Source organism: Pongo abelii, chromosome 4 (genome assembly GCF_028885655.2).
Source record: "Pongo abelii isolate AG06213 chromosome 4, NHGRI_mPonAbe1-v2.0_pri, whole genome shotgun sequence".
In the NCBI taxonomy this organism is placed as follows: Eukaryota; Metazoa; Chordata; class Mammalia; order Primates; family Hominidae; genus Pongo; species Pongo abelii.
The window spans coordinates 39,603,169-39,614,832 of record NC_071989.2 but is presented as its reverse complement, the minus strand read 5'-3'; the positions used below and the strand labels follow the sequence as shown (position 1 = coordinate 39,614,832).

The 11,664-nt window shown below is 40.0% G+C and overlaps 1 protein-coding gene across 1 annotated transcript in view; it reads left to right on the top strand.

Moving 5' to 3' along the window:
• C9 (complement C9) overlaps positions 1–11,664 on the top strand; it is a 78,759-nt gene continuing 67,095 nt past the window's right edge. Inside the window, exon 1 of the mRNA XM_002815511.4 lies at positions 1–108. Coding sequence (XP_002815557.1) covers positions 32–108 — 77 coding nt within the window. The 5' untranslated portion in view covers positions 1–31. The remainder of the gene's footprint in view (positions 109–11,664) is intronic.

Sequence of the window (11,664 nt, the reverse complement as noted above, 5' to 3'; positions counted from 1 at the left end):
ACCCCACTCGCAGCCACCCAGCAAGAGCAGCATGTCAGCCTGCAGGAGCTTTGCTGTTGCAATCTGCATTTTAGAAATAAGTGTCCTCACAGCACAATACACGACCAGGTGAGTCAGTTACTCTTCTGCTTGTCTCTGGAAGTTTCCTGTAGGATTAGCATCTCAAGGTCTTCTTAGCAGCAAAGTACATAACAATGTTAATCCACATGGCAATATACAGAGCCCTAGCATTTAAGCTTTGAAAAGAGATAAGAAAATACATAGGGTGCATCTTTACGAGTTTTCTGTGGAAATCTGCTGCTGTTTCTGGGGATTTATTTTCAACAAGGCACTCAAATGTTAAGATTGAGGTATTCTTTAAATATTTGAAATTATAAAATAAAGTTTATTTTCACCAGTGTGTGATAAACCTGGATTTATTAGTGCCTGATGTCTGAGAAATTTAAAATTAAGGAAATTAATCTTTCCCTCACTCTGCCTCAAATGTCAAAGGTGTCTGACACCTTTGACACCTTTAACAATTGGATACATCACTGTTTTGCCTCCACCTTAAGCAAAGGTTAACTATTTTGTTTCTTTCCCTTGACATCCTGAGTTGTGTTCAGAGGCATGCGTTTTGTTTAGGGTCATTTGGGATTTAGGTCATATTTCTTCCATTCCAGAATTGCAGTGATGCAGACCTGTAACTCAGGCTTCCACCAAAGACACTTTTTCTCCTTTTTCTCTGATCCTAATTGGGATTGCAAAGCCCAAGGCAAGTCATCCAGGAAACAAATCACCCAGATAATAAGTGTTTATTGAACACCTACACTGTACCTAGAAATGGTGGAGGTTAGGGTAACATGAGGCATCCTTCCTTCCATCCTGGAGTCATCGGAGTAGACATAGACCTGTATAATTCAATACAGGATGATCCGTTCTGGGGAAAGTACTGAAATATTCCTCACTTCAACAGTATGGCTGGGGGGAAATGTCTGCCCAAGCCCTGTTCCTCTGCTCAGACATAACCATAACCTGCTTCCAATTCCTCGTTAGTCATTTGACTCTTGGTTTACCCAAATGATGTTTTGAACTTTGATGTCCATCTCCAGTACATCTTTGCCTGCCTCTTGGCTGCAGTTGGAGGCCACCATTCAGCCTGGGCTCCACTTACCAAGTGGGTTATTCACAGGGCTGTATCTTTCAGGAGGGGGCACTCAGAGGTGCTACACTGACGAACATGGGCCCTGGATCCAGTGCTCGACCAGACCTTTCCTTCATCCCTCCTCTTTCCATATTATCTGTAAAGCATTGTACCATTCAGGAAATATTTTTGTTTAGTGGGCATCTGGGCACAAAAGGGATTTGGAAAGGCAGTTCCTCCAAGTTGCTTTAGCTCTCTTGAACTTCACCTGACCCTTTCTTAAGCTAAAAAAATAATAATAATAATTCAAACAACCCACATTCCTAGATTGCGGCTCCTGCTGATCAAAAATGAGAGGCTGTGGGGAAGCTTCGATTGCTTTGAAGTGCGTACCCCCTGGGTCCTGGCCACACTCAGCTGCTTCAGGGAGGACCGGAAAGCCCCCTTAGCTGGACCCCAGCTCCAGCAGCTGCATGGCTGAGTTTGGTTTGGCTTCGTGGGCTCCCATTGCTATGCCCTCTTGAGTTTGCCCCGGTTGCCCTGCTCTGAACGCTCTGTGCTTTGCCCTTTGACGGGGGTTGAGGTCAAAACAGAGTGTTCAGAGCCCTCAGTCATGAAGTGAGACGATTTGTTTGAATAATAGCTAACTGAAATTTGCAAAATAACTTTTAAAAATATAAATTTAATCAGAATAAAGCATTCCTGTGAAGCTAGACTTCCCAGGCTCAGGTCAAGGCGCCATTACTTACCAACAGCGTCATTTTGGGCGGGTTGCTTGGCCTCTCTGTACCTCGGTTCCCTCGTCTGTAAGATGTGGTTTTATTTATGTTCTGGGACTACTGTAACAAAGCACCACAAGCTGGATGGCTTCAAACAAAAGAAATGTATTGTCTCATAGTTCTGGCGGTTAGAAGTCTGAAATCAAGGTGTTGGCAGGGCCGTGCTCCCTCCGATACTCTGGGAAGGGTCCCTCCTAGTTTCTGGTGGTGGCCAGCCCTCCCTTGTATTTTATTTTTTGGTTTCTGATCATTTCAGTCTCTGTTGTCTATCATCACATGGCCATCTTCACATCATCTTCCCATTGTGTATGTCTTTATAAAAATGTCCCCTTTTTAAAAGGACACCAGCCATATTGGATTAGGGCCCACCCTAATGACCCTATTTCCAAATAAGGTCTCAGTCTTATTTTATACTTAGGACCAAATAATTATCTGGGGGTTAGGACTTCAACATACCTTTCAGGGATGGTGGGCAGGCACAATTCAACTCATAACAGTGGTAATGATAGCATCTATCTAATAAGGTTTTTGTTGTGAACATTAAATAGGTATACATGTAATGTACTTATGACATCTGTGCCTGGCGCATGGTAAGAACTTAATAAATGCCAGGTATTTAAAAAAATAATAACCTTCCTGTGCTTTCACTTTGCTATCTTTCTTGTTTAGGACGGAAAGGTTGGAATTACAGCTAGCCTTCAGGGCTCTCCCATGGCTGAAGACATCTTATGCCACAGCTACAGTGACCTATTATTACTGGAGAACTGTCAGGGATTTCTAACTATTGTTTTTTTGTTTTTTCTTTTCTTTTTTTTACAAAGATTAATGTGCCCATGAGAACTGGCCATGAGGGGGACATCATCTCTTATGTTTCTCAAGGTAGAGCATCAATGTTAAAAACCACCATGAGAGTGAAATAGTAGCTCAGAGCACTGCTTCTGGAGCCAGGCAACCTGAGTTTGATCCCAGGCTCCACAATTTACTGGCTCTGCACCTTAAGTAAATTCGTTAACTTCTCTAAACCTGTACCTCACCTGCTAAATGGGAATAATAATGTGTCCTGCTGTGAGGAATACCTGAGATAACAAAGACAACATGCTTAGCACAGTGTCAGGCAAACAGGAAGTGCTCTGTGAGTGTAGCTATCATTACCTTTTCTCTCTAATTTGTAAATAACAAAATATGCACATGGTTCAAAGATCAAAAATAAAACAAGGTAAATATTGAATATCTTACTTTCCCCACTCATGACTTTCCGTGAGATTTGTGTTATTATATGTAAAGTATATATAAAGTGTTTTAAAAACACTTCTTCACTCCCACCTCATCCTGCCTCTACAGGTTGTCACATATATGAGTTTCTGAGTATCCTTCCAGTACTTCTTTAGTAGATTAAACCATAGACACATATGCAATCTTATTCTCTCCCAGTCTTTTACAAATGATATCATATTATATATTATATATACTATCTTTTACTTTCTTTTTTTTTTTTTTTTACTTCATGGCATACCCTGGATAACTTTCTGAGTCAATATGAGGGAGCTTCCTCATTCTCATAGCTGATTAATTCTTATTGATGAACATTTTGGTGTTTCCAATCTTTTGCACTAGAAATAATGTTGCAATGAATATCCTTATTTATATATCATTTTGTAAGTGGTTAGGTGTACCTGAGGATTAATTCCCAGAGTGATCTGAGTCAAAAGATAATCACTTTGTGACAGTGCTAAAATTGCCCTATTTGTATTATTTTGCACTTTCACCAGCAGAGTAAGAGTACTTGTTTCTCACAGGCTTGCGACAGGAACCACAGGCCAACCTTTTGATATTTGTCAACTTCATAGGTTAAAAAAAAAAAACAAAAAGGTATTTTGGCATGGTTTTAATTTGCCTTTCTCTTATTGAGTCAGATTGCACATTTTTTCATACACTGAAAGGCCATATATATGTTTTTCCTCACGAACTATTCATTTCCTTTGTCCATTGTTCTATTGAGTCTCCTGTCTTTCTCTTACATATTTCTATGATCACTTCATAAATTAGTCTTTGTCTCTGATATGAATTACAAATATTTTTCCCAGTTTGTCATTCATCCTTTGACTTTATGTGGTATGTTTCAGTGGAGTTATTTTCATATTTAATTTATTCTTCACTTTTTAAATAGCTAAGGAGTACTAGACTGGGGGTTAGAAGGCCTGAAAGTGACTAGTTACCTGGGCTCTGGAGAGAAGTTGTCTGGGTTTCAATTCCAACTCTGCCACCAAGTAGCTGCTGTGTAATCTGAGGGCAATTCCTTACTATCTCTGGCTCAGGTCCTCATCTTTACAGTGTAATAATAATAATAATAGTAGTGGATATTTAAAGGATGATATAAGAATTGAGATGATAAATATAAAGACTTAAGAGAAGAATTCCTGACACATATAAGCACTCACAAATGTTAGCAATTATTATTTATTTTAATTCAATTTATCTCAACAATCTGGAAAAATATCCAAACATTCATTAATAGAAAAGTTTTGGATATCTAACAAACTGAAGATATTTAAAATGTCACTTTTTCCTCCTACTTTGGTTATATTTGCCCAAGTTTTTCATTTTTATATTCCGTGCCAGTGAACAGATATTTATTTACGAACTACATTTGGCCAAATAGGATAATTTGTTTATTTGTCCATTTAATACAGCAAACAGTTATCAACTTTGTCAAATAAGCCAGACGTTGTGTCAGGAACTGCAGTATAATGTTGAACACATTACGGAGGGTCCCTGCCCTCACTGGGCTTACAATCTAGTGAGGAATGCTAACAAGGAAATGGCAATTACAACTCAGTCACGTTCCCTTGTTGCACCTCAGCCAAGTGAGGCCTGTAATGCTCCTGTGAAGCTTCACCAGTCCACTTGCATACCGGCTTCCTCTGCTCTAGCCTAATCGAGGACTTTGCTCCAATAATTCTGCCACTTTTCTCCCGCAGCATCAATACCTCCCTTTTACCAAATCATTCTCAATGGCATACAAACATGTTTTAACTTAAAAAAAAATGTTGGCACATTTCTCCACATTACTCTAGACCCACTCCCTTGCATCCGGTCTCATGGTATGAAATAGGCTCTTATATTCTGACAACATCACATCTATATCTATGGTGAAACACCACTTATATGCCGACATCCCCACATCTATACCTGTGGTGAAATACCACTTAGACTCTGACAACTCACACATCTGTATCTCCAGTGCAATTGCTTCCCTGAGCCCAGTGACCAATTGCTTAGTCAACATCTCTTGAAAAATCTAATAGGCATCCCAAACATAACATGTCTTGAGAATACCTATTGATTTCTCTACTCGTCTCTACCCACCCTGCACCACCATTCACCAAGTTATTTAGATTAAAACCTGGGAATCATACCTGACACCTCTACGTGTGTCATTCCCACTTGCAACTTAACAGTGAGTCCTGTTGGTACTATCTTTTGTTTTTTTAAATTAATTAATTAATTTATTTTTTGTGACGGGGTCTCGCTCTGTCACCCAGGCTGGAGTGCAGTGGCGCGATCTCGGCTCACTGCAAGCTCCGCCTCCCGGGTTCACGCCATTCTCCTGCCTCAGCCTCCCGAGTAGCTGGGACTATAGGCGCCCGCCACCTCGCCCGGCTAATTTTTTGTATTTTTAGTATAGACGGGGTTACACCGTTTTAGCCAGGATGGTCTCGATCTCCTGACCTCGTGATCCGCCCGCCTCGGCCTCCCAAAGTGCTGGGATTACAGACGTGAGCCACAGCGCCCGGCCCGGTACTATCTTTAAACATATCCCAAACCTGATTGCTTTTCACTATCTCCGTGGGCACCACTCACTCCAGCCCAAATCACTATTATTTCTTGCCTGCCTCCATTTTTGTGCACTCCCCAGTAGTCAATTCTCCATCCAACAACCACAGAAATCATTGGAAAATACAAACCACAGAAATCATTGGAAAACACAAACCTGTGTTACTTCTGCTCCCCATCTCTTCTAAGTATTCCTTGCAAGCTCAGAATCAAATCCAAATGCCTGTCCATGGCCTGCAAGGTAGAGCTGCATCCTTCCCTGTTCCCCAGGGCATTTGCACTCTCTTTTTGGCTCACTCTGCTCTAGCACCATGCTTGCTGTGCCTCCAACATGCCACATCAGGGCCTTTGCACTTATTGTTCCCTTAGCTTGGAAAACTTTATCCAGACCCTCACAGAGCTTCCTCTCTAAATTAATTCAGGACCTTAATGGACTATCACCTTCTACTCTCTTTTTGTTTTTTTTTTTTTTGTTTTTTTTTTTGCTGTGTAACAACTCATTCCAAAATAGTATCTTAAAAGAATAGCAATTATTTCTTTTGCTTATAAATCCAGGGGTTGCCTGGGCTCAGTTGAGCGGTTCTCATGGACCTCCCACATAGGTGTAGTCAGATGGTGGCTGGGGCTGGGGTCATCTTGATGGCTTATTCACTCACATATCTGTCACCTGGACTGGGAAGACTCAACCAGCTGGGGAGCTGAACAACTGGGTGTCTTTAGGAATCTCTCTCTCTCTCTCTCTCCACCCCCATGCTCATAGGTGGCTTCATACACAGTGGTGAAAGGCTTTCAAGCAAATATCTTTAGATAAAGCAGCAGAATTGGCATGGCCTTTTGTAACCCAGCCTTAAAATTCATACAGTGTTACTTCCTCTGCCTTCTACTCATCAAGGCTGTCACAAAGGCCCAGCCAACTTCAATAGAAGCACACATAAACCCTACTTTGATGGGAAGAGTGTCAAAGAATTTCTGGACATATTTTAAAAGCACCACACCACCTGTGAGAGGATTATTTTACTGCCCTCCCTCCCAACTCCAGTCCTAGGGCAGTCTCTATCCTCTTACCCAGCCTTCTTTGTTTTCCTTCATAACTCACGTGTCTTAAGAAATATTGCATGTTGTATTTTCTAGCATACTTGCTTATTATATCTCACCCACTAGAGTGTAGGCCCCATGATGGCAAGGATATTGTCTGTCTTGCAACCTTAGCCACTAGAACAATTTTGGACATGTACCAGGTCCTCAGTAAAGGTTGGTGACCCTTGGCTCATTTAAAGCACATGAGAGAAGCTCTGAAATAAGACTTGAGAAATCAGGAAAGGTTCTTTAAAAACTTAGTGTTTGACACTGCTGGTATATTATCTTTTCATCTTGACGAGTTGCATGAACTAAAGAAACTTCACCAGATCCATTGGTTAAAAATGTAATCCTAATTGGCTTATATTTCTCCACTCAAAGAAGCCACATTATCTTATTTATTGACAAAAAGATTCCTTCATAAAGTAAGTGCTTCCCTGCCTGGGCCTACCACAAAGTATCCTGGAATTCAAGGTGCTACTGAGGCTTTCTTTTTCTAAAACTGGAAACTTTTCTTCGTGGCAGGATAATAGGACCAGACGTATATCAAAACCCTTCATTTGGTGCATTTCTGGCCCAGAGGTAGATCTCCTGCCATGTTGATGTACATCACTTTGATCTAGGAAGTGACTGTAAAGCTGAGATTGAAACACTTGGAGATATGTTTTATTTGATAAACACATTTCATCTAAGAATTCAGAAAGTGCTTCACAAATACTTCTCCACTCAGCCTAATAGCACAGCAGGGTGATAGGCAGGTGGTAAGTGTTGTACATATGCAGTCCTTGAACTACAAAAGATGATCTGCTGAGTGAGTTAAGTGGGCTGAGGAGGGGGTGTTGGGCTCAGAGGATGAAAGACAGAAGAAGCTATTCAAGATCACCTATGTTCTTTCTTAGTATTTATGCAGCATATTCTTTCAATAATATATTCTTTTTGCATGACTTGTTATTCTCTCCTAACAATTCCCATGAGTTCTGCCTTCACTGTGCTTCCAGTGAGCCAGGTAGCTGGCACAGTGAAGGCAAAACAACCAGGTGTTAAAACAATTTTCAATTTATTTTTGCCTAATTTGACATCATTTAGGTGTAAGCTTAAAGTAGGTACAGGCAAGAGTCAGGCTGTCCAACTGACGTGCTTTGCCTGGGGCTGCTATATGTTTAAAAATACTTGCATTCTTGTTAGCTTGTTGTATCTCAAGATGTCTAAAAGGCATGAGGCTATTAGATGCAGAAATTAGTAAATATGCTATAACCACTCAGCTTATTTCAAAGAGGATTTAGGTTGCGGGGGGAAAGCCAGCACAGGAGACAGGGAAACATTGCACTGAACTAAGAGATAAGAGTTGTCAAGTCTAGACCCAGTTTTCTACTAACTGTTTGACTTTGGTTAAGTAGTGTAATTCTCCATTTTTAGTTTCCCATCTATAAAAAAGAACTAGTAATGCTTACAAAGTTTACCAAGAAAAGGTAGAGTAAAGGTTAATGAGAAAATGAGCTTTGAAAATTGTCTAGTGAAATGAATAGACAAATATAAGGGTTTACTTAATCAAAATCATTTATGAGTGTTATGGGCTGATCTCCCCCCATCCCCTGCCACCACCACCACCATTTCATATGTTGAAGTTCTAACCCCCAATACCTGTTAATGTGACTGTATTTGCAGTTAAGGCCTTTAAAAAGGTAATTAAGTTAAAATGAGGTCATTAGGGTTGGCCTTAATCCAGTATGACTGGTGTCCATATAAGAAGAGGAAATTTGAACACGGACACCAGGGAAGGCCGTGTGAAGACACAGGGAGAAGATGGCCATCTACAAGCCAAGGAGTGGGACCTCAGAAGGAGTCAACACAACCATATCTTGATTTCAGACTTCTAGCCTCTAGAATTGCAAGAACACAAATTTCTGTTGTTTAAAGCACCTAGTCTGTGGTACTTTGTTATGGTGGCCCTAGAAAACTCATACACTGAGCTTAACATCCAGAGAATGTAAATCCTAGTCCCAGGGCAAGAGAGTGATATGTAAGAACCTTCTTATGGTGATAGATTGAATCATTCAAGGAATGAATTCAAATCACTGTCTGGGAGAGCAATAAAAGATAAAAGGCAAAGATCTGGTGCTTTGTACTAAGTCCCAAGTGTGAGTCATACTTAGTCAAAAAAACAAAAAGGAGTCCTTGGGTTAGAAGCTAAGAAGGAAGTAAATAAGTGTACATATAGTCAATGTGGGCCTATTATTATTGCAAATGATGTTAGAGAACTGTCTAGAGGTAATGCCAGTATCATTGGAGCAGGGTCTAGTCATTTACATGTGGGAAAGATGAACAGCCCTGGTTGGGTTCTAGATTTATCCAGTAATGTACTGTAACTCACTCTGGAGTATTTGCAGTGAGTTTTACCTTCCATGCATGATTCTCCAGTCTATACAGTATCCTCTGAACCAGCATTCACTGAGGCTTGTCTGAATGGCAGGTGAGAAAGATGAGGTTTCTGGAACCAGGGAAGTAATCTATCTTGGGGAAATGTTGAAACAAAATGTTAACATATTCATCTAAGTAAACGACAAATACAAAAGTAATAGATGAAAACAGATAATCCAGTTCAAGGCAACGCACTAATACTGGAGAAATAAGACATTAAAAAGATTCATAGAAATGTTAATAGAGCCCAGGGCAATTCCTGAAACCAATGATGTTCCAATGAGATTCCTTTACCTCCTAGTGTAATTTAGTTTTCTATGTATATATTCTTATAGCATCTTGTCTCATATTTCATTTGATTAAGTATTTAGTTATTCACTCATCTATTCATTCATCAAACATTTATTAATTTCCTATTATTGGCTATGCAGGGGGATTACAATGGTATTCAAAACAACAAAACAAAACAAAAACCATGATCCTCAAACTAACTAGCTAGAGTTTACACTCTAGCTAAAAATATCAGTGAGCTTGGGGACATTTCTGTTTTGTTCAGCTTGAATATCAAATACCTGGAACATAGTAGGTACTCAGAAAGGATACCAGCTCAGTGACAATTTTAGGTCCATGGTGGTTTCAATCTTGGGTAATGATATAATGAGTATTCCTACACCTACTTGAGGTCCACCCTTCAGATATCATGGATTTCCACCAGATGTTGCAGTGTTTCTCAACATTGTTTGAACGTAAGAATCACCTGGGTAACTTTTTAAAAACATTGATGCCTACAGCCCATCCTCAGAGAGCTTGATTTAATCAGTATAGAATAGGGATCACTATTTTACAATTCCTATTTTTAATATCTAAGGATTATGATATGTACTTGGTATTGAGACCCACTGCTATAGGGCATTAAGGTGTATGTGCTATTGCCTCTTGATGTGGCCTGTCAGTTCCAGACGAGGCTGTAGTTTTATGGAAACATTCTGGCAGAGAATTTCTTAGTCATGTGGTTTCAGATACGCACTAGTACTCAGACTTCCAAGAAAGCAGGTTCTTCTAGAAGTTTTAGCATCCCATGTAATACATTTTTAGCCTGCAATTTTAGAAGATAAAGCTCATCACACCTCCTGATATTCTGGAAGGTGTAGGCAAGGGCCAGGCTTACAAAAATGTCACCTCCAGCCAGGAAGCCTGCCTTGCAATCCTTGCTCAAAAACCATGTGGATGATTCCCCAGGAGATCACACCCTAGAGAGATACAGGCCTAGATTTGGCCAAAACCCCATGACTAAGGACTTCCTTCCTCCTCTTTCAATTATTCAATTATTCATTTTAAAAAACCCTTCCTGAGTACCTATTATGTTCCAGGTATTTGATATTCAAACTGAACAAAACAGGAAAGCCCCCAAGCTCACTGGTATTTTTAGCTAAAATGTAAACTCCTACTTTGGGGATCATGCTTTTTGTTTTGTTTTGTTTTGTTTTGAACATCATTATAACTCCCATGCTTAGCCAATAAGAGGAAATTAATATATATTTGATGAATAGATAAATGATGAGTGAATAATTAATTCAATGAAATATGAGAACAAGATGCTATAAGAATACGTACATAGAAAACTAAATTACACCAGGAGGTTAAGGCGGATTCCCAGAAAAGTATAATGTGTGTCCAAGATGAGATCAATGTAGTGAATAGGGAATAGCATGGTTAAAGGCCTGAAGACATGAGAAAAATTGGCTTGTCTTGAAATTTTAATGTTCAGTGTAGCTGGAGCTTAAGTGGAGAAAAGTAAAGTTGGAGAATTAGGAAAGGGATAGGCCATGTAGAGCTCTCTAGGCATTGTGCTTTTGTTTCCTATCACGGCTGTAACAAATTACTACAGACTTAGTGGCTTAAAACACAAATTTATTATTTAACAGGTCTAGAAGTCAGAAAATTGAATTAGTTTTCACTAGACTAAAATCAAGGTGTTGGCAGGGCCAGATTCCTTTCTGGAGGCTCTAAAGAAAAATCATGTCCTTGCTATTCCCAGATTCTACAGCTGCCTGTGCTTCTTGGCTCATTGCCCTCTTCTTCCATCTTCAGAGCCAGCAACAGCAGGTGGAATCCCTTTTCTTGCTTTGAATTTCTCCTGTCTTTTCTGTCTTCACATCTTTCTCACCCACTCTTCTCCTTTAAAGAGCCCGTGTAATCAGAGTGGGCCCAACCAAATAATTCAAGATGATCTCCCCATATTCACATTTCCAAAGCCCCCTTTGCCATGTAAGGCAACATATTCACAGGTACCAGCAATTGGAACAGGGATATCTTTGAGAGTCCTTATTCTGCCTATTGCATTATGTTAAAAAAAAAAAAAACTTAGACTTCATCACAAGAGTGATGGGAAGCTACTGAAGGTTTCTCGTAACTGAATGGTAAGATCAAATT